Consider the following 23,067-nt stretch of genomic DNA (forward strand, 5'->3'; position numbering starts at 1 on the left):
AGTGTAATTAAACTTCCGACTGTATGTAGTATGGCTCTGGAATTACATATCAACGTTTTGGAGTGATGTTGATTTTCATCTAATAACAGTATCACACTGGCTATATTGTTTATTGATCTTATATTGATATTAAGTGGTTTCAAACTTGATTTTCAAAGTAAACCAGTTCGTTTTTGTGCTGTTTATCCCACATGATGTTAGTGGTACTGCAGAGACCACCACTACCTTATTTGAGCAGTACATTTCTGAAATAACTCTGAGGCCCTGACCTATTATTGCTGTACTAAATCAAGGAGAGAAGTTCTCCCAGTGCTGTGTGCCCCAGAATCTCCTCTAGAAGAGCATCCATGTAAATGATTCTGTTTACAGCGTGTAGAATAATAAACTGTAATAACCCGTCAGAAATGGATAGTGTGAGTGATAACACTTCTACAATAGGGGTACATTAATTAACATGAATTCAAGCAGTTGTAAACCGTAATAGATTATTAGGTAATGCATTTATCGATAAAGCAGTGTTGTGGAATTCCCATTGCCAGAATATGTAGGATTTTAATGATCTGAAATGGGATCTTCTCGCTATGTCCTATCATGGTGCAATTCTGCTCATCTATTTAACCGCTGGAGCATATACAGAATAATTAAACCAATCAATATTTTCAAACTGTGTGCAGGGTTAAAATTACAGAGAGGCTGGGCACCCCATAACAAGGCCCTCTTATAATAATTGAAATATCAATGTGAGCCCCCCCCAAAATGGTCAAATATTTTCGACACCCCGAGAGTGGATGTATAATTCGAACCCTGATCGTGTGTGTGTGTAGTATATGTACACACAACACCACATCATACTAAGCCATGTCCATCTGTTTAACATGAAGGATGAATAGCGGATCCTGGAAAGAGATCCGTTATCCAGTTGGCTTCCACAGAGAGACAATCGTCTAAAACATGACGCATTTCCTCAGGTCTCTCATGGCCCTTCTCTTTGAGGCCATACATGCCACTGTGTTTTGTTCCTTTGAGAGGACATTCTGCGCTTTTTAATGATATCGCGTATGGTGGTGTGACCTGGATAACTTTTTCTAAATGGCTGCCAACATAATTCGCACATTTTACGGTAAGAGGTAAGTGTATAGTTGTGTATTCATAATTTGTGTGAGTTTGATATTCAAATTGCTTCTAGTAAGGTACCAAACGCTCCACGATGAAAATAGCTTTACCGTTGAGAGAGGCATTTTAGTTTAACCCAACAATGTCAGTCAGTTGCATCATATGTAAGCTCATGATTGGGAAGCATTGGTGCCAAGTACCAACATGGTAGCTTTTACATTTTCAAGTCTCAACGTGAGTTTGCCAAACTCTGTAGCCTATCTTGCTGACTCTGTTCCACTGTTCTGCTCCTGTCCCCTGTCTGGCCAACCCTCTGTTCCACTGTACTGCTCCTGTCCCCTGTCTGGCCAACCCTCTGTTCCACTGTACTGCTCCCGTCCGCTGTCTGGCCAACCCTCTGTTCCACTGTACTGCTCCCGTCCGGCTGTCTGGCCAACCCTCTGATCCACAGTACTGCTCCTGTCCCCTGTCTGGCCAACCCTCTGTTCCACAGTACTGCTCCTGTCCCCTGTCTGGCCAACCCTCTGATCCACAGTACTGCTCCCGTCCCCTGTCTGGCCCAACCCTCTGTTCCACAGTACTTCTCCTGTCCCCTGTCTGGCCAACCCTCTGTTCCACTGTACTGCTCCTGTCCCCTGTCTGGCCAACCCTCTGTTCCACTGTACTGCTCCCGTCCCCTGTCTGGCCAACCCTCTGTTACACAGTACTGCTCCCGTCCACTGTCTGGCCAACCCTCTGTTCCACAGTACTGCTCCCGTCCCCTGTCTGGCCAACCCTCTGTTCCACTGTACTGCTCCTGTCCCCTGTCTGGCCAACCCTCTGTTCCACAGTACTTCTCCTGTCCCCTGTCTGGCCAACCCTCTGTTCCACTGTACTGCTCCTGTCCCCTGTCTGGCCAACCCTCTGTTCCACTGTACTGCTCCCGTCCCCTGTCTGGCCCAACCCTCTGTTCCACTGTACTGCTCCCGTCCCCTGTCTGGCTAACCCTCTGATCAGTTTCTGTCTGAGCCTGGGGGTTACTGCTTGCCTTATAGAAGCTGGTTATTAAGCATGAGATCAGCTGACAAAAGTGGGATTACCATGTGATGAGACAGAGAATTCTGCTGTCTCCTTCCTCAAGCCCATCGTGTGTTTGAGAGAGAGAGAGTGAGTGTGTCTGTGAGTCTGCTTTGATGGTGATAGTTGTTATTAGCAGTAGGGTTAATGTGACAAAGTCTTGACATGGAAGGTAATAACACAGGCTAGCTGGCAACCAATAGTTGTCATTGTAAGCAAATTCTTGCAGTTAAAATGGTACACCAAAACTCCTGAGATTTAGAGTTCCTGGCATATAGAATCAGAACAAGGATTCAATTCAATTAATTTAAATCCATCCTTCAAAGATATTGTATGATCGTGTGTCTGCTTACCTCCATCACTGGATTTGTGTGTCACTGAAGAGGTCAGACTTGAGTTTCATTTGGATACAGCTTAATGTGCACTGTGACCTGGTATTTGCCATGTCATAAATCATCCATCAATTTTCTACCTGATATTTGTGATAGATTTATTTTACTTATTAGCTTTCATCAGCCAACAAAATGGATAGGATCGTCACTACCATATGTTGTTATAATCATCCACTACTGCTAATCCATACGTAATAAACAGTCAGACACCTAAAACCATGTCATGTTGCTATGACATTGAGTGGGTTTCTTTGTACCAACAACCCTTAAACTGCAGCGGTTTGTATGTTACTTTGTACCAACAACCCTCTAACTGCAGTGTATTTTCTGTCCTGCATAGCTTCTACAGATTTGAATTGAATATGATGAGGGTGAAAAGGGGAACAATCAATCTGTAGCGTCAAGGTATAATCCTTTTGACTTTACTGTGTACGTAATCCAATGGCTTTTTGAATTACATTTTTTTTTATAGGTTAGACTTAGGTAGGTTATGATCTATTGTCTGCTCTGCTCCGTACAGTCACTGGACTTCAACTCTCCCTCTGTGTGAGATCTTTCCACTGTTGTCATTCGGATTTGGTTGGGTTGAAATTTTCCATGCCACAGTTGCCAAACCATACTAGAACACCAGTGACATTGTTGCTTTGAAATATTTACCTCGTATCTAGGATACTTAGCATGGTCACACTGGCAGAAGAAGGGATGGGGAGGGGACTTGGGCAAAGGTTCAGAGCTTTTTAGTCAACGGTCTTATGCCAACCACAACCACGTGCAAATTAGGGTTGGATTGAAAGAGCTGCCAAAGGTGACACCAACATCTGTAGCATTATGGCAGCCAGTCAAGTATGGGAGCTGTGTCCCATTATGGCAGCCAGTCAAGTATGGGAGCTGTGTCCCATTATGGCAGCCAGTCAAGTATGGGAGCTGTGTCCCATTATGGCAGCCAGTCAAGTATGGGAGCTGTGTCCCATTATGGCAGCCAGTCAAGTATGGGAGCTGTGTCCCATTATGGCAGCCAGTCAAGTATGGGAGCTGTGTCCCATTATGGCAGCCAGTCAAGTATGGGAGCTGTGTCCCATTATGGCAGCCAGTCAAGTATGGGAGCTGTGTCCCATTATGGCAGCCAGTCAAGTATGGGAGCTGTGTCCCATTATGGCAGCCAGTCAAGTATGGGAGCTGTGTCCCATTATGGGAGCCAGTCAAGTATGGGAGCTGTGTCCCATTATGGCAGCCAGTCAAGTATGGGAGCTGTGTCCCATTATGGCAGCCAGTCAAGTATGGGAGCTGTGTCCCATTATGGGAGCCAGTCAAGTATGGGAGCTGTGTCCCATTATGGCAGCCAGTCAAGTATGGGAGCTGTGTCCCATTATGGGAGCCAGTCAAGTATGGGAGCTGTGTCCCATTATGGCAGCCAGTCAAGTATGGGAGCTGTGTCCCATTATGGGAGGATTAGGAGCTTGTTGTTCCTCCCCGAAAGAACAAAGAAATTGCAAATATTTCTTATTCATCAGAACATGGACAGTAAGTCTCGATTAGAATATAATGCGTTTTTCCGCAAATATGAATTGTCAATTTGTTTAGTGAACAGTGTTCAATATTTTAAAGAATGGAAGAAATGTGTCACTCTTCCACTGCACTAATAATAAAATAATTATTCAGAAAAATCTTTATTTGTGAGTAAGAAACAAAGTTGTCTTTTCGTTAGTCTTCACATACTCAAATTTGCAGGGCTTTGTAGGGAATAGGAAACTCTTGGCCACCATTTGTCTTCACATGCTTAGCTCCATGTCCACGCCTTTCCCCAGGGAGCAGCCCATCTTCAGCGCCAGAGCCCATGTGTTCCAGATCGACCCAAACACCAAGAGGAACTGGATCCCTGCCAGCAAGCATGCCGTCACCGTCTCCTTCTTCTACGACGGCAACAGGAACGTGTACCGCATCATCAGCGTGGGTGGTACGAAGGTGAGCCATGCAGCTGTACTGTGGTCGTCACTAGGTACCACAGCCACCTCACCTATTTTTACAATTTCTCTTCTTAAAATGTGATTTTAACGGCTCCTAATAATGTCCGGAACGACGCAAATGGAATGGCATCAAACACCTGGAAACCATGTGATTGACATATTTGATACCATTCCACTGATTCCTCTCCAGTCATTACCACGAGCCCGTTCTCCCCAATTAAGTGTCACCAACCTAACCTTAACCTTAAACTTAACCACACAGCTAACCTTAAAATTAAGACCAAAAAGCACATTTTTATTTTGATGAACTTTTACGATATAGACAATTTTGACTTTGTGTCTGTGGCAACTAGTGGAAACCCTGTACTGTGTAGTGGGTTGACTCTCTGGAACATGCATGCATGCCACGGTTGGATTATGTGAATGTGTGGTCTTGTTGAAAACTGTGATTTAAGGGAAAACATATATTTTTAAGGAATTTTCACAGGATTGAGTGGGTTGGTTAAGAATATGGTCTCAAGTTCACAATAATTTTCTTCTTGCCAATATAGCATAGTCCAGCTTGGAAAAGAGAGTAGCTAAATATGAGTCTGGAATATGTAACAGGTCAGCCTGGACCTGTTTAAGATTGTTTGTGTTCACTCTTACTTTCCGCTGTAAAGTTATTTATCCTTCCAGACCTTAGTTGTTTACGATGCTAGACATAAAAGCAGTGGTTCTACACGTTTTATTAATTTAAAACCAATTAAGCCATTGTTAAGTCAAGAAGAACTGGAATGTGAACAGAAAATCAATGTCACCTAACAGCGTTTTCCTCACAAGCTTTGAATTTGGATCAACTCCCCATGCCACCCTGGAATCTATCTGATCTCCCCTTAACACCTCTGGTCTGTCCCACATTCCCCACTCCCTGCAGACCTTGTGATCAGCAGCCCAATTCCCCCTGTCTTGTGTCTGGCAACGTGGTAATCTTTTGTACCATGTCATGTGAAACATGTTGGCCCAGACTCTCGTAATCGTTTGTTAAAAAAGCTCCTCTTCTTTAAGCTGCCCTTGCCCTCTGATTCTGGGTGTTTAAGTCAGTTATATTATAGTAATTCTGCAGCTGACGCAAAAGGTTATAAATAGGTCTGCTTAATGTTTTTTATCATGTGACCTGAAACAAAATGAGGGGCTGTAGCCATGTCTACGGCTGCTTGATGCAATGTTTTTTAATCTGTTGAAAGGGTAGGTCAGTCAAAGAACATGTCATTTCTTAGTTACATCTGAAAAAGAATGCAAACTATAGATTGCCAATGCACCCACGGTCCAATCTGAAACATGGTTATGTGACATTATCACGTTATTAGGCTCAAAAGACCTTTCCAAAGGAGTTAACAGTTTGTTTTTGACTCCAGATTTGTTTAAACATCTGTTTGTACAACGCATTTGCAACCATCCGTTGGGATATTCTGAAAATACAAGCAAATGCTCCCGTAATGAGCCCAAATATTTGACTTATTTTCTGAGAAAACAAGTCCTTGCTTTGGCATAAACATGAATCATTATTTGTATAGCATGATAGCTATTGATGTTCATCAGCTGAGGTGAGGAACTGCTACTGCAGTAGGTAATAATTTTGTCTGGAAAAATGCTGAAATTGTCCCTGACGCAACTCGAACATATCTAGCTACGACCAGGTCTGCCCTGAGAACAGTCTTGGTTTCCACTATTGCGATTCTGCTCTATCTGCAGGCCATTATCAACTGCACCATCACACCGAGCATGACGTTCACCAGGACCTCGCAGAAGTTCGGCCAGTGGGCGGACAGCAGGGCCAACACGGTCTACGGCCTGGGCTTCGCTACAGAGCAGCAGCTGCATCAGGTGAAGATCTCAATTCACTCCACATTAAGGGTCTGGTGTCCTAAAATAATGTAGTTCATTATGGACAAGCATTTATCTCTTGTCCCTCCTCAGTTTTCTGAGCGGTTTAAGGAGGTGAAAGAGGCTGCCCGTCTTGCACGTGAAAAGTCCCAGGATAAGATGGAGTTGGTCAACACTGCTCTCAGCATCGCTGCCCCACAGGTGAGCTCTGACATAAGCACAGTGCTTCAGTGCTAAAACTCCAGAGGTCTTTTAGAAACATTGGGGAAATTGTTCAAAGTACAGTGCCCAGTTATTCCATGACTATTTAAACTGCTTTTAAGAGAAAAGCCTCTGAGGAATCTTTTTGAGACAACCATGTCTGCGGAATGTTTGAGAGTCTTTGGAACTCCTGCAGTGGTACACATCAAGGTACTGCTATCTCCCAGGTCTTTTCGCAGGCTGGGAAAGAGATGGGAAGGAAGGCGTAAGAAGGATGAGCTGGGTCATTTGTCTCTAAAAGTGAAAGGAAAACTAGGGCGATGGTAAAATGATCCAATGCAGCCCAGTGCTCTGCCTGGCTGGCTGTGTCTGCTCATTGCAGAAGCCCCTGAAATGTTGAAAATGTAGTCTTGCTCGGGTCAATTGATCAATAAAGAACAATTATCCATCTGCCTGGTCATGAGAAACTTGCCTAACCCTCCTCAATTTTGTGGCTGAGTCGTTTTCAAGTGGTGTCTCTCATTCCTCATCCAGCACAGTTAGTGTGCAATATTGAAAAACCAAACCCCTGGAAAGTTGTGAACTAGTCATTGAGATGTATTTCTACTATTTAGCACTCTCTTAAACATTTTAATTTCATTGATCACTAGACTATTATGATTATGGCAGTCAGAGGTTAACAAAATGTTTAATATAAGCTGGGTGGTTCGAGCACTGAATGATGATTGCCTGACAGTTGTGGTATATCAGACCGTATACCATGGGTATGACAAAATGCTTATTTTTACTGCTCTAATTACATTGGTAACCAGTTTATAATAGCAATAAGGCACCTCTGGGGTTCGTGGTATATGGCCAATATACCACAGCTAAGGGCTGTATCCAGGCACTCCTCGTTGCGTTGTGCTTAAGAACAGCTCTTAGCTGTGGTATATTGGCCATATACCACACCTCCTCGGGCCTTATTGCTTTTATATACAGTGTGTTAAATTTATATTGGTGTGTTCTTTACTCTCTTGCTATCGGATGACTTGGGGTTTCTCCTCCAGTTCTCACAGGTGGGTCTCATGTTTGTTTGATAGCCATTTACGTCTAAGAATGGCCAATTGTGGTACCATTACGCTATGCCAAAGAATAGTCCAGCAAATCAAACAAATCAAGTGTCTTTGTCTTCGTGAGGTTGAGTTTCTCAGAGTTTGATGAACATTGCAGTAGAATGGATGATCCTCAAGACTTGGCATGCTGCTGAAATTGATGTCCTTGAAATAACTACTGGTGATATCAGGCTCTCTGACACTCCTGTTGTGACAGAGGGCTACAGTGCCTGGGAAGGTGTCCACAGCATGGGACGCTCAGAGGAAAACAAGCTGTTCTTTATCTCACAACAGCAAACACCTTCTCCGTCCTGAAGGGGAAGATGTAATTCACTCCCCATGGCAAAACTAAACTACCCAGAAATTGAAATAGGAGTGATGTAACTGTGAAAGGATGACGTACTGTATAAACCATGACAGGTAGGGAATAGTTTGCTAGATAGCGCCAGACTACATTAGTATATTACTCATATTTTTCCCATCAAGGATGGTAAAGTCAGCACATTATATTTTGTATTCAGACCCCTTCACTTTTTCCACATTTTGTTGTTACAGCGTTATTCTAAAATTTATTTTTAAAATTCCCTCATCAATCTACATGCAATAACCCATAATGACAAAGCAAAAACAGGTTTTTAGAAATGGCTCATTTAAAAAATAATTAAATATCACATTTACATAAGTATTCAGACCCTTTACTCAGTGCTTTGTTGAAGCACCTTTGGCAGAGATTACAGCCTCACGTCTTCTTGGGTATGACGCTGCAAGCTAAGCACAGCTGTATTTGGGGAGTTTCTCCCATTCTTCTCTGCAGATCCTCTCAAGCCCTGTCAAGTTGGATGGAGAGCATCGCTGCACAGCTATTTTCAAGTCTCTCCAGAGATGTTCAATCGGGTTCAAGTCTGGGCTCTAGCTGGGCTACTCAAGGACATTCAGAGACTTGTTCTGAAGCCACTCCTGCGTTTTCTTGGCTGTGTGCTTAAGGTCGTTGTCCTGTTGGAAGGTGAACCTTCGCCCCAGTCTTAAGCCCTGAGAGCTCTGGAGCAGGTTTTCATCAAGGATCTCTCTGTTCATTGCGCCGTTCATCTTTCCCTCGATCCTGACTAGTCTCCCAGTTCCTGTCGCTGAAAAACATCCCCACAGCATGATGCTTTCAACACCATTTTTATTTATTTTTATTTAACCTTAATTTAACTAGGCAAGTCAGTTATGAACAAATTCTTATTTACAATGACGGCCGGCAGGTAGCCTAGCGGTTAGAGCGTTGGGCTAGTAACCGAAAGGTTGCTAGATTGAATCCCCGAGCTGACAAGGTAAACATCTGTCGTTCTGCCCCTGAACAAGGCAGTTAACCCACTGCCCCTAGGCTGTCATTGTAAATAAGAATTTGTTCTTAACTGACTTGCCTAGTTAAATAAAATAAAATAAATAAATACCCCGGCCAAACCCGGAAGATGCTGGGCCAATTGTGCGCCGCCCTATGGGACTCCCAATCACAGCCGGATGTGATACAGACTGGATTCGAACCAGGGACTGTAGTGATGCCTCTTGCAATGAGATGCAGTGCCTGAGACCACTGTGCCACTCGGGACCATGCTTCACCGTAGGGATAGTGCCAGGTCTCCTCCAGACGTAACGCTTGGGATTCAGACCAGAGAATCTTGTTTCTCATGGCCTGAGTCATTTAGGTGCCTTTTGGCAAACTCCAAGTAGGCTGTCATGTGCCTTTTACTGAGGAGTGGCTTCCGTCTGGCCTCTCTACCATAAAGGCCTGATTGGTAGCATGGTAGCATGTTTTTCATCGGCAGGGACTGGGAAACTGGTCAGAATTGAAGGAATGATGGATGGCGCTAAATACAGAGAAATTCTTGAGGGAAACCTGTTTGTCTTCCAGAGATTTGAGACTGGGACGGAGGTTTACCTTCCAGCAGGACAATGACCCTAAGCAAACTGCTAAATCAACACCCGGGTGGTTTAAGGGGAAACATTTAAATGTCTTGGAATGGCCTAGTCAAAGCCCAGACCTTAATCCAATTGAGAATCTGTGGTATGATTTAAAGATTGTACATCAGTGGAACACACTTGAAGGAGCTGGAACAGTTTTGCCTTGAAGAATGGGCAAAAATCCCAGTGGCTAGATGTGCCAAGCTTATAGAGACATACCCCAAGAGACTTGCAGCTGTAATTGCTGCAAAAGGTGGCTCTACAAAATATTGACTTTGGGGGGGTGAATGTTATGCACGCTCAAGTTTTCAGTTTTTTTTGTCTTGCATCTTCAAAGTGGTAGGCAGGTTGTGTAAATCAAATGATACAAACCCCCCAAAAATCTATTTTAATTCCAGGTTGTAAGGCAATAAAATAGGAAAAATGCCAAGGAGGGTGAATACTTTTACAAGCCACTGTAACTTATAAATGCTTCATGAGCTTAGTTCAACTGTCGCACCCCATCAGAACCCAAACTATGTGCTTGTTTTGCTCCAGTGGTTGTAAACAAAGTAGATGTAAATAAACACTATTTATCCTCAAAACATGTTTTAAAACTATAATTTTTATATCATGGATGGTCATGCCTTGCATCCATAGCTCTGTCTATTCATTTGAGAGTGGTTACATTTCTCCAGCCACTTCCCTCAGCTTTTTACCAAAACAGTGTTTTGTTATTGTTTCAACTGCAGATTGCCCCTTTTAAAGTGTATTATTTGTGTTGTGTTTTAGGACCTCGGTGACGAGCTCCAGTCTCCGCCGGTGATGTGTGTGAACGGTCCTGAGGACAAGATGTTCCGCAGCCAAAGCGCAGACATCACACTGTCTTCTGAGAAGGAGCGTATTAAAAAGATGCTTTCTGAAGGGTAACCCACTTATACACGCTCTTGCCCTCAAAGTTTCATTCAAGCCAGGGTTTTTTCATTGTCTGAAAGTACACCGAATGTTTTGTAGAAATGTTCTTGGTCTTAAACTCAAGTGTTCCATTTTATCTCCACGGTTCAGACAGAAAAACATCATTTAGGCAAAGAGGATTTTCTTGGAGTAAGCTAAGAGCCGGGGTAGTCAAATCAAATCAAATTGTATTGGTCGCGTACAAATATTTTGCAGATTTTATCGCAGATCCAGCGAAATGCTTATGTTTCTAGCTCGAACAGTGCTGTAATACCAAACAATACAAAATCATACACACAAATCCCAAAAATGTAAATAAAGAAATTAAGTAATATCAGAACAAGCTATTTCAGAGTCCGGAATATATATATAGATATATATTCCGGACTCTGACATAGTATGTATAGAAAATAGAATAGAATAAAATTGAAAATAGTATGTATAGATAGTACAGTGGGGAAAACAAGTATTTGATACACTGCCGATTTTGCAGGTTTTCCTACTTACAAAGCATGTAGAGGTCTGTAATTTTTATCATAGGTACACTTCAACTGTGAGAGACGGAATCTAAAACAAAAATCCAGAAAATCACATTGTATGATTTTTAAATAATTAATTTGCATTTTATTGCATGACATAAGTATTTGATCACCTACCAACCAGTAAGAATTCCGGCTCTCACAGACCTGTTAGTTTTTCTTTAAGAAGCCCTCCTGTTCTCCACTCATTACCTGTATTAACTGCACCTGTTTGAACTCGTTACCTGTATGAAAGACACCTGTCCACACACTCAATCAAACAGATTCCAACCTCTCCACAATGGCCAAGACCAGAGAGCTGTGTAAGGACATCAGGGATAAAATTGTAGACCTGCACAAGGCTGGGATGGGCTACAGGACAATAGGCAAGCAGCTTGGTGAGAAGGAAACAACTGTTGGCGCAATTATTAGAAAATGGAAGAAGTTCAAGATGACGGTCAATCACCCTCGGTCTGGGGCTCCATGCAAGATTTCACCTCGTGGGGCATCAATGATCATGAGGAAGGTGAGGGATCAGCCCAGAACTACACGGCAGGACCTGGTCAATGACCTGAAGAGAGCTGGGACCACAGTCTCAAAGAAAACCATTAGTAACACACTACGCCGTCATGGATTAAAATCCTGCAGCGCACGCAAGGTCCCCCTGCTTAAGCCAGTGCATGTCCAGGCCTGTCTGAAGTTTGCCAATGACCATCTGGATGATCCAGAGGAGGAATGGGAGAAGGTCATGTGGTCTGATGAGACAAAAATATAGCTTTTTGGTCTAACTCCACTCGCCGTGTTTGGAGGAAGAAGAAGTATGAGTACAACCCCAAGAACACCATCCCAACCGTGAAGCATGGAGGTGGAAACATCATTCTTTGGGGATGCTTTTCTGCAAAGGGGACAGGACGACTGCACCGTATTGAGGGGAGGATGGATGGGGCCATGTATCGCGAGATCTTGGCCAACAACCTCCTTCCCTCAGTAAGAGCATTGAAGATGGGTCGTGGCTGGGTCTTCCAGCATGACAACGACACGAAGCACACAGCCATGGCAACTAAGGAGTGGCTCCGTAAGAAGCATCTCAAGGTCCTGGAGTGGCCTAGCCAGTCTCCAGACCTGAACCCAATAGAAAATCTTTGGAGGGAGCTGAAAGTCCGTATTGCCCAGCGACAGCCCCGAAACCTGAAGGATCTGGAGAAGATCTGTAGGGAGGAGTGGGCCAAAATCCCTGCTGCAGTGTGTGCAAAACTAGTCAAGAACTACAGGAAACGTATGATCTCTGTAATTGCAAACAAAGGTTTCTGTACCAAATATTAAGTTCTGCTTTTCTGATGTATCAAATACTTATGTCATGCAATAAAATGCAAATTAATTACTTAAAAATCATACAATGTGATTTTCTGGATTTTTGTTTTAGATTCCGTCTCTCATAGTTGAAGTGTACCTATGATAAAAATTACAGACCTCTACATGCTTTGTAAGTAGGAAAACCTGCAAAATCGGCAGTGTATCAAATACTTGTTCTCCCCACTGTATATGAATAGGAAAGGTGTTTACAGCAGTAGTTATATAGGATGAGCCTTGACTACAATACAGTATAAAGTGAGTAGAACAGTATGTAAACATTATTAAACTGACCGGTGTTCATATGTACATAGGGCAGCAGTCTCTAAGGTGCAGGGTAGAGTACCGGGTGGTAGCCGGCTAATAACAGTAACTAGGGCCTCCCGAGTGGCGCAGTGTTCTAAGGCACTGCATCGCAGTGACTAAGTTCAGAGCAGGGTACTGGGTGGAGGCCGGCTAGTGGTGACTATTTAACAGTCTGATGACCTGGAGATAGCTGTTTTTCAGTCTCCCAACTTAGATGCACCTGTACTGTCTCCGCCTTCTACATGGTAGCAGGGTTAATAGGCTGTGGCTCGGGTGGCTGAGGTCCTTGATGGTCTTCTTGGCTTTCCTGTGACACCGGGTGCTGAAGATCTCTTGGAGGGCAGGCAGTGTGCCCCCGGTGATGTGTTGGGCTGACCACACCACCCTCTGGAGAGCCCTGTGGATGGTGCAATTGCCATACCAGGTAGTGATACAGACTAATAGGATGCTCTCAATGGTGCATCTGTAGAAGATAGTGAGGGTCTTAGGTGCCAAGACAAATTTCTTCAGCCTCCTGAGGTTGAAGAGGCGTTGTTGTGCCTTCCTCACCACACTCTCTGTGTGTGGATGGACCATTTCAGGTTGTCAGTGATGTGCACGCCGATGAACTTGAAGCTTTTCACCCTCTCGACTGTGGCCCTGTCAATGTGGATTGGGGCGTGCTCTCTCTGCTGTCTCCTGAAGTCCACAATCAACTCCTTTGTTTTGTTGATGGAGAAGTTATTTTCTTGGCACCACTGTGCCAGTGCCTTCACCTCCTCCCTGTATGCTGTCTCATCATTGTTGGTAATCAGCCCTACTATTGTTGTGTCAGCTAACTTCAGGATTGAGTTGGAGACGTGTGTGGCCATGCAGTCATGGGTGAACAGGGAGTGCAAGAGGGGGCTGAGCACGCACCCTTGTGGGGCCCCCATGTTGAGGATCAGCGTGGTGGAGGTGTCACCCCTAAGGAAGTCCAGGACCCAGGGCGAGCTTAGTGATGAGCTTGGAGGGCACTATGGTGGCCCGTGTCGGCGCCTCAATATTTTCCTCGAAGAGTGCGAAGATAGTGTTTAGCTTTTCCGGGAGTGAGGCAGTGGTGTCTGAGACGTGGCTGACTTTCCCTTTATAATCATTGATTGTCTGGAGTCCCTACTACATACGCCTCGTGTCTGAGCCATTGAATTGCGACTCCACTTTGTCCCTGTACTATCGTTTTGCTTCTCTGATTGCGTTACGGAGGGCATAGCTGGTCGGTTTGTACACGTTTCCAGTCACCTTGCCATGGTTAAATGCGGTGGTTCGCACTTTCAGTTCAAGTTTCTGGCTATAGGAGGGGAGGAACAAAATGGAACCTTGATCTGATTTGGTGAAGGGAGGACGGGGTGGTCCTTGTAGCTGTCCCAGAAGGGGGAGTAGTAATGTTCAAGAGTGCTCAATGCGTGATTAGCACATGAGATGTGTTTCTCAGATTTATTTTATTAAAGTCCCCAGGTACAATAAATACAGCCTCAGAATATGCGGTTTATAGTTTGCTCCTCTTTTCCGGGGATGTCGTTCATGGAATTACCTCGAGGGAGTTCAAACAAAGGATCCAATTTTGGAAAGTCAAATTTCTGGTCGAAATGCTGGTGAATGACAGCCAATATAATATTAAAAAGTTACTTTCGGCTGTAGGTAATAATGCAAGAAAAGTTCTGAGCAAATAATATAAGAAATAACACCAAAAAAACAAAATACTGCAAAGTTGACTAGGAGCTAAGAACAGGGCGACCATGTCTGTCGGTGCCATCTTGCTTTAGTTATGACTGTCTGTTTTGATTAAGTTTTTCCCATTGAATAAACATGTTAACGGGAAACAGGGTCCAGACAAGAGAAAAGGGAGTGGGGCAAAGATAATGTGATGATGACACACACAGAGGGAGAAGGTTACCCACATGCATGTAAGTCGCTACTGTAAAATTCTACTCTAAGTCACTATTGTAAAACACTGCTGTAAGTCGCTCTGGAAAAGAGAGTCTGCTAAATGACTAAAATGTGAATATTACCCTGCCATTCAGTCACCCATTCTACTCTGCTTTTGTCCCTGTTGTCCATTATCCTGTTATCCATTATCACTACACAAGGCTTATTCTATGGTTGCTATGGTGAGTTGCTATGATTGGATAACCTCAAGCTTTCTAATCGTAGAATAACATGGCATCTAAGAACATGGAACAGGAACATATTTAATGGACCAATTGCACAAATTATACCCCAGAGTTGAACAAGTCCGGACACTCTTGATTGCCAGTCTTTACCATTAAGCCTCTCTCCAGCATGTAGTGAATGTCCCCTCATTCTTTTCCATTCCAGAGTGGCCAGAGAATGTTTGTCTGAGGTCTATGCCAATGTCTTCCAGGTCTATCTGCGAGATGAACCTGGAGGCAGAGCTCTTCACCCTGCAGGACAGCAACTCCAAGCTGGTGTCAGCGTTACATGAAGCTAATAACAACGTGCAGCAGTGGAAGAAGCAGCTAGCTGCCTACCAGGAGGAGACGGAGAGGCTACGAGACCAGGTGAGTGTTGTCATCCCTTTGCTTTCTTTAGCATAGAACTATGGACGCCATGTCAGATCCGTTTCCACAAATGTTGAGTGGACCAAATCTCAGTGGAATGCTAGGTAAATGTTAAAGTTCGATGTATTTATGCAAGTGCATGCAACTGCTCAAGAAAACAGAATTATGAAAAATACATTTGTAGAAATGTAAAGATATGTTACATTCCTAGTTCTGCAATGGAAAGTACAATTAAAATCATTACCATAGAGCACCATGAAGATTTGAAGTTATTTTCAGCCTCTTGAGGAATAGACACGTGCCTGATGCCTCGCCTCACGTTACCTTCGCTCACTCCACAAATATCTCCACGCTGTGACCTGGAGTTCAGATGTTGATAGTTAAGGTCACATCTAATTATCAATGCTGGTGCTGTAAAACACTGCAGTCTGAGTGGAGAGAGAAGGCGGTGGGCCACTGTAGCAGTAAAGTCTTGTTCAAACATGATCGGTTGATGAGTCACTGCCATTGATAATGACAGCTTTTGAAAGTCTCCGGTGTGCCGGTTCTCTGCCGGGGGAGGTCATGCAGGTTTTGATTGGGTCATCGTTTTCATGCAATGTTTTTTTTGTCTTGTGAAAGTCTTTGGAGAAAAGTGGAAGGACACATCAGTTGGTAGTTCACTGTATCCTCCTCTGACAACACTGTCCTCGTCAGGCTGCAGGCTTTTCCCCTGAAGCTTTATTCAAGGTGTGTCAGTTGGTTTGGATTACTGGGCAGTATAAACATGCTCTTTGCATGCTCTCACTATCACATCTATTTCTCTAAGGCGTCATTAGTCTGAATGCAGAGAATGTCATCCATCTGTGGCTTGGAGTACACATGGAATCCCATTTACCTCCCATCCCTGAGATATACATGTGATACATAAGATTACTAGACAAGTGGATGAGAGACATTCTCCATTGCGTCAATACTAAATGTGTCCAGTCAATTAAATGTTTTGTCTGTTTTTTACACTTCTATGTCATCAATATAATGTATTTTCAGGGTTCCTGGCTGCTTAGAACTTATGGCATTTGCTGGCTCTGAGCCTTTTATTTGGCCCTACACCCAAACAAGGGCACTGCGTTCATCCACCTCTGGCCTGCTCGCCTCCCTACCACTGAGGAAGTACAGTTCCCGCTCAGCCCAGTCAAAACTGTTCGCTGCTCTGGCCCCCCAATGGTGGAACAAACTCCCTCACGACGCCAGGACAGCGGAGTCAATCACCACCTTCCGGAGACACCTGAAACCCCACCTCTTTAAGGAATACCTAGGATAGGATAAAGTAATCCTTCTGACCCCCCCCCCCTTAAAAGATTTAGATGCACTGTTGTAAAGTGGCTGTTCCACTGGACATCATAAGGTGAATGCACCAATTTGTAAGTCGCTCTGGATAAGAGCGTCTGCTAAATGACTTAAATGTAAATGTAAATGTATTAAAAAGGCAAGCCATCCAGGGCCCGATAAAACCTACATTTACGAGTGATTTAACGATGAATCTTTCCTACAACAGACGAAGATGTAACATGCATTTACCAAAACACCATGCAGAGAGAACGATCACTAAGTGTGTCATTGGAGCATGTGTCGATAGTGATTGGATCGAAAGAAAGGAAGGGCTGCGCTCAGATCAGCTTTCTCCATTCAAATCTTACCTTAACATTATAATATTTTCACAATACTGGCGATGGATCAGCTCTTACAAGCTCAAGTGCAACGTTAATAACAATGGTTTGGGAAACATGTCAGAGATTTAACGATGCTACTATGAACGTTCTAATTATGTTTTTGGGAAACTGGGCCCTGGTTTAAAAAATGCACTAAATCACTGATTTGGCACATCATTGCGCACATTAGGCTAAACATCATGAAATACATTGAGAAAAATTAGACAGTAGCCTACAAGTAGCAAAATATAACTTAATTGATTAAGCATATGATTGAAATAGGTTTATAGCCAACTGTTTATATTGTAATGCAGTCATCTCGGTTTTCATTTGAAGTATATACGTCGCTTGTTTGTATCAATTGCATAGACATTGACAACTTTGTATTTGTAGCTGTAGTGGAAAAAGTACCCAATTGTCATACTTGAGTAAAAGTTAAGATACCTTAATAGAAAATGACTCGAAAATGAGGTAAAAGTGAAAGTCACCCAGTAAAAAATCACTTGAGTAAAACTATTTGGTTTTAAATATACTTAAGTGTTATTAAGAATTATTTCAAATTACTTAAATTAACCAAACAGTTTTTTACATGTATTTTTATTTATTGATAGCCAGGGGGAAACTCCAACACTCAGACATAATTTACAAATGAAGCATTTGTGTTTAGTGAGTCCGCCAGATCATTGGCAGAAGAGTAGACCAGGGTTGTTCTCTTGATAAGTGTGTGAATTGGACCAACTTCCTGTCCTGCTAAGCATTCTAAATGTAATGAGTACTTTTGGGTGTCAGGGAAAATGTATGGAGTAAAAAGTACATTATTTTCTTAAGGAATGTAGTGAAGTAAAAGTAGTCAATAATATAAATAATAAAGTACAGATTCCCCAAAAAACGACTTAAGTAGTACTTTAAAGTATTTTTACTTAAGTACTTTAATTACACCACTGGTTTGTAGTCAACTTTGTTCTGTAGTTATCAGCAATCACAGAGAAGGATAAACCATGTGATTATATGTTTAGTGGAGATATGTGTATAAAGTGATGCGGGAGGGCCGATACACGTAGCTGTTCTATGAGTGGTCTGAGGCAGGCGTTAGATTCAGTAGCTGTTCTATGAGTGGTCTGAGGCAGGCGTTAGACTTAGTAGCTGTTCTATGAGTGGTCTGAGGCAGGCGTTAGATTCAGTAGCTGTTCTATGAGTGGTCTGAGGCAGGCGTTAGATTCAGTAGCTGTTCTATGAGTGGTCTGAGGCAGGCGTTAGATTCAGAGTGTTTAAGTGCAACGTTAATAACGATGGTTTTGTGAAACAGTTCAGAGATTTAACGATGCTCCTACGAAGGTTCTAATGATGCCTTAAGATGCTTTTGGGAAACCGGGCCCCTGTCTGGTGGACCAAGTTCTCTCTTTCTCTCGATCTGAAGTGGGCGACCAAGTGGCTGAAAATGGTTCACATCTCTGAAAATGGTTCACATCTCCAGGGGGTGAAAGAGAGAGGGGTTTGTAGGACAGCGATATCCTACTTTCAATGCCCTAGTTAGGAGAAAAATGAAAAATAACCAGAGGAAGCTGGCAGCTACTCATTTAGTTCTCCCTTCCTACCACACACAGTTAAAAATAACCCAGCCTCTCTCAAGACTCTCCAAGAAGCAGAGACCTTTTAAAGGTCTCCTTTTAGTTTTGCTCGTATTTTACAAGCTGAGTTGACACAGCAGTGAGGTTTCAATTCTCAGTTACCTGATAATGGTGGTGTCTCGGTCCTTGGCTTGCGCATTGGAAGGCAGCAGCCTTGGCCACGGTAAAGGAGGATCAAGGGGAGTGTGTATGTTGTGTGTATTATTGAGACCTCAATGTCTGATAGGGAGACATTAGGCCTTTATCATCCAATGACAGATATTTACTTTGTTATTTACTCTATACTATAGTTTTGTTGCTTGGCAGTTTGTGCATTGGGGGTTTTGTGTATTAATTCCTCACTGTTGTTATAAGTTTAGTTTATGACTTGTTTGGTTAGTAGGAGATACTGCTGTTTTGCATGTATAGGAACAGCATTCTCAGGGGCACTGCTGTTACTGAATTGGGTTGAAGCGGGATAAAGAGGTGGGAGGTGTGTATCATGCGGGAATGATCCAGGTTCCAAGATGGCAGGCTTCCTGACTGACGTTTCCTTACATTTTATTTGACTTTTCAGTCATTTAGCTGACGCTCTTATCCAGGGCGACTTATAGTTAGTGCATTAATCTTAAGATAGCTAGGTGGGACAACCACATCACAGGCATAGAAAGTACCATTTTCCTCAATAACGTAGCTCTCAGTAGAGTCAGAGCTGGGGGGGAATCAAGTCCTGGTTTAGTGTTATCTATAATGCACAGTACCAGTCAAAGGTTTGGACACACCTACTCATTCAAGGGTTTTTCTTTATTTAGAAAATGTTCTACATTGTAGAATAATACTGAACACATCAAAATTATGAAATAGCACATATGGAATCATGTAGTAACCCCAAAAAATCTTCAAAGTAGCCACCCTTTGCCTTGATGACAGCTTTGCACACTCTTGGCATTCTCTCAACCAGCTTCATGAGGAATGCTTTTCCAACAGCTATCACATAGTACAATACTGGTAGAATTGACATCTCCATTAAGGATTTGAAATGTTATTTTATTTATGAAGCTTTTATGTTGCTTTTGATTGTTTCCTCGTGTCATATTTCATTAAAAATAAATATATATATATATATATATGCTGAGCACTTGTTGGCTGCTTTTCCTTCACTCTGCGGTCTAACTCATCCCAAACCACCTCAATTGGGTTGAGGTTGGGTGATTGTGGAGGCCAGGTCATCTGATGCAGCACTCCATCACTCTCCTTGGTCAAATAGCCCTTACACAGGCTGGAGGTGTGTTGGGTCATTGTTCTGTTGAAAAACAAATGATAGTCCCACTAAGCGCAAATCAGATGGGATGGTGTATCGCTGCAGAAGGCTGTGGTAGCCATGCTGGTTAAGTGTGCCTTGAATTCTAAATAAATCACTGACAGTGTGACCAGCAAAGCACCATCACACCGCCTCCTCCATGCTTCACGGTGGGAACCACACATGCGGAGATAATCTGTTCACCTACTCTACGTCTCAAAGACACAGCGTTTGGAACCAAAAATCTCACATTTGCACTCATCAGATCAAAGGACAGATTTCCACCAGTCTAATGTCCATTGCTCATGTTTCTTGGCCCAAGTAAGTCTCTTCTTAATGGTGTCCTTTAGTAGTGGTTTCTTTGCAGCAATTTGACCATGAAGGCCTGATTCACACAGTCTTCTCTGAACAGTTGATGTTGAGATGTGTCTGTTACTTGAACTCTGTGAAGCATTTATTTGGGCTGCAATCTGAGGTGCAGTTAACTCTAATGAACTTATCCTCTGCAGCAAGTTAATTCTGGGTCTTCCTTTCCTGTGGCGGTCCTCATGAGAGCCAATTTCATCATAACGCTTGATGGTGTTTACGACTGCACTTGAAGAAACTTTCAAAGTTCTTGACATTTTCTGGATTGACTGACCCTCATGTCTTAAAGTCATGATGGACTGTAATTTCTCTTTGCTTATTTGAGTTGTTCTTGCCTTAATGTGGACATGGTCTTTTACCAAATAGGGCTATCTTCTGTATACCACCCCTACCTTGTCACAAAACAACAGATTGGCTTAAATTCATTAAAAAGGAAAGAAATTCCACAAATTAACAAGACACACCTGTTAATTGAAATGCATTCCAGGTGACTACCTCATGAAGCTGGTTGAGAGAATGCCAAGAGTGTCCAAAGCTGTCATCAAGGCAAAGGGTGGCTGCTTTGAAGAATCTCAAATATAAAATTATATTTTGATTTGTTGAACACTTTTTTGGTTACTACATGATTCCAAATGTGTTATTTCATAGTTCTGATGCCTTCACTATTATTCTACAATGGACTAGAAAATAGTAAAAAATAAAGAAAAACCCTGTAATGATTAGGTGTGTCTAAACTTTTGACTGGTACTGTATATACACAAGGGATTTGGAGTTTCCTTTACCTGGAGGGTGGTACTGCTACATGGTGATATTATATATGACATATATTATTATTTATTGAAAAAAAACATTTTGGGGGGGGCCAGGACAGAGAAGAGCCTGTACTCCCATAGAGGTGGGTGGCCAAGTGACCTGAGGTGGCATAATGGGTGACATGAGAGAACTTGTGAAGGTTGAATACCAGGCAGGCTGCTGCGTTCTGGATAAGTTGCAGGGATTTGATGGCAAAAGCAGGGAGCCCAGCCAACAGCGAGTTGCAGTAGTCCAGCCAACAGCGAGTTGCAGTAGCCCAGCCAACAGCGAGTTGCAGTAGTCCAGCCAACAGCGAGTTGCAGTAGTCCAGCCAACAGCGAGTTGCAGTAGTCCAGCCAACAGTGAGTTGCAGTAGCCCAGCCAACAGTGAGTTGCAGTAGCCCAGCCAACAATGAGTTGCAGTAGTCCAGCCAACAATGAGTTGCAGTAGTCCAGCCAACAATGAGTTGCAGTAGCCCAGCCAACAGCGAGTTGCAGTAGCCCAGCCAACAGCGAGTTGCAGTAGTCCAGACGGAAGATGACAAGTGCCTGGATTAGGACCTGCGACGCTTCCTGTGTGAGGTAGGTTCGTACTCTACGGATGTTGTAGAGTATGAACCTGCAGGAGCGGGTCACTGCTTTGATGTTTGCAAAGAACGACTGGGTGTTGTCCAGGGTCACACTAAGGTTCTTTGCACTCTTGGAGAGCGACACTGTGGAGTTGTCAACCGTGATGGAGAGGTCTTTAAGCGGGCAGGCCTTCCCCGGAAGGAAGAGCAGTTCCGTCTTTTTGAGCTTGAGGTGGTGGGCTGACATCCAAGCTGAGATATCTGCCAGGCACGCAGAGATGTGTGTCGCCACCTGTGTGTCAGAAGGGGGGAAGGAGAAAAGTAGGACATTTTTTATTTTTTTATCATTCCTTTCTGGACCAGCACCTGTCCCAATTACAGTACCATTCAGGAGTGCATAGCAAGTAGAGGCTCAATCTATAGTATCAACAAGGGTCCTGGTAAACACGTCACAATAACGTTCACATTCCCTCTAGAGATCTGACATGAGCTGCAGAATAGTCAAGTCTATACTGATTTCTCCTGGGGTGTATTAATTCCGTCTTGCAATGGAAACTGTTTACCATGTAAGAACCAAAAGGAAGCAAACAGAAAGAAATTGGACCTACGTGAATTTGTCCAATAGAAACCTCGTTTTCATTGCAAACCATTTTCCATTTGGAGTGAACGGTTTCTGTTAAACATTTTGCAACAGGCAAACGTTTTTCAACATAATCGGCGTGATGAATACACCCCTGGTCTTGACTGAAACGTATTGTCTGTTGGCAGGTGGCTGATCTGGAAGCACATGGCGGCCACGGTCCTAGTGACATGCTAAAGGATGAGCTGACTCGGTCTCTGGAGGAACTGGAGGCCCTGCTCAAGGCTAAAGACGAGGTCAGAGGGCAAGAGACATACAGGGGAAACGAGAGGTATTGTAGGTACATCTCAGAGGAGGCTGGTGGGAGGAGCTATAGGAAGATGGCTCATTGTAATGGCTGGAATGGAATTAATGGAACGTCAAACACAAACATATAGAAACCACATTTGACTCTGTTCCATTAACTCCATTCCAGTCATTACAATGAGCCTGTCCTAGCTCCTCCCACCAGCCTCCTCTGGTACAGCTGTTTGCCCTTTGCAACTTATGCATAAGATGAGGGTAGGGGGAGCCATTTCTAGTTCGGACCAAGATCAAAAGTAGCTGGGGTTGAAATGGAATTGTATGCAATTATAGATGGAGAACAGTCTTATCACAAAAATAGCATAACCAGGCAACTGATCTCAAATCAGTTGTCTTTAAACAGAATAAATAAAGGCTGATGTGAAAACCTGTAACTTCCTTTGTTTTGTGTTGCTGATCGCAAAGGTCCTAATGTGCGATTGATAATGTTTTTTTTTATCCCAGGAAATCCACATTCTGCAGAACAAGAAATCAGAATACCATGAGATGGAGCAGGAGAGAGAAGAAGCCATACATAGATTACAG

General features: G+C 43.3%; 1 protein-coding gene across 5 annotated transcripts in view; it reads left to right on the forward strand.

The window, feature by feature from the left end:
* Positions 1–23,067, forward strand: part of LOC139560294 (homer protein homolog 3-like) — a 29,047-nt gene that overhangs the window by 3,383 nt on the left and 2,597 nt on the right. For 4 of the 5 annotated variants that reach the window (XM_071376938.1, XM_071376939.1, XM_071376940.1 and 1 more), the window contains exons 3-9: positions 4,367–4,523; positions 6,260–6,391; positions 6,485–6,592; positions 10,402–10,535; positions 15,118–15,274; positions 22,368–22,475; positions 22,987–23,067. In XM_071376938.1, coding sequence (XP_071233039.1) covers positions 4,367–4,523; positions 6,260–6,391; positions 6,485–6,592; positions 10,402–10,535; positions 15,118–15,274; positions 22,368–22,475; positions 22,987–23,067 — 877 coding nt within the window. Of the gene's footprint in view, positions 1–4,366; positions 4,524–6,259; positions 6,392–6,484; positions 6,593–10,401; positions 10,536–15,117; positions 15,275–22,367; positions 22,511–22,986 lie in introns of all 5 variants that reach the window. The other variant, XM_071376942.1, reaches the window with a different exon arrangement.

Source organism: Salvelinus alpinus, chromosome 30, assembly GCF_045679555.1.
Source record: "Salvelinus alpinus chromosome 30, SLU_Salpinus.1, whole genome shotgun sequence".
Taxonomy (NCBI): Eukaryota; Metazoa; Chordata; class Actinopteri; order Salmoniformes; family Salmonidae; genus Salvelinus; species Salvelinus alpinus.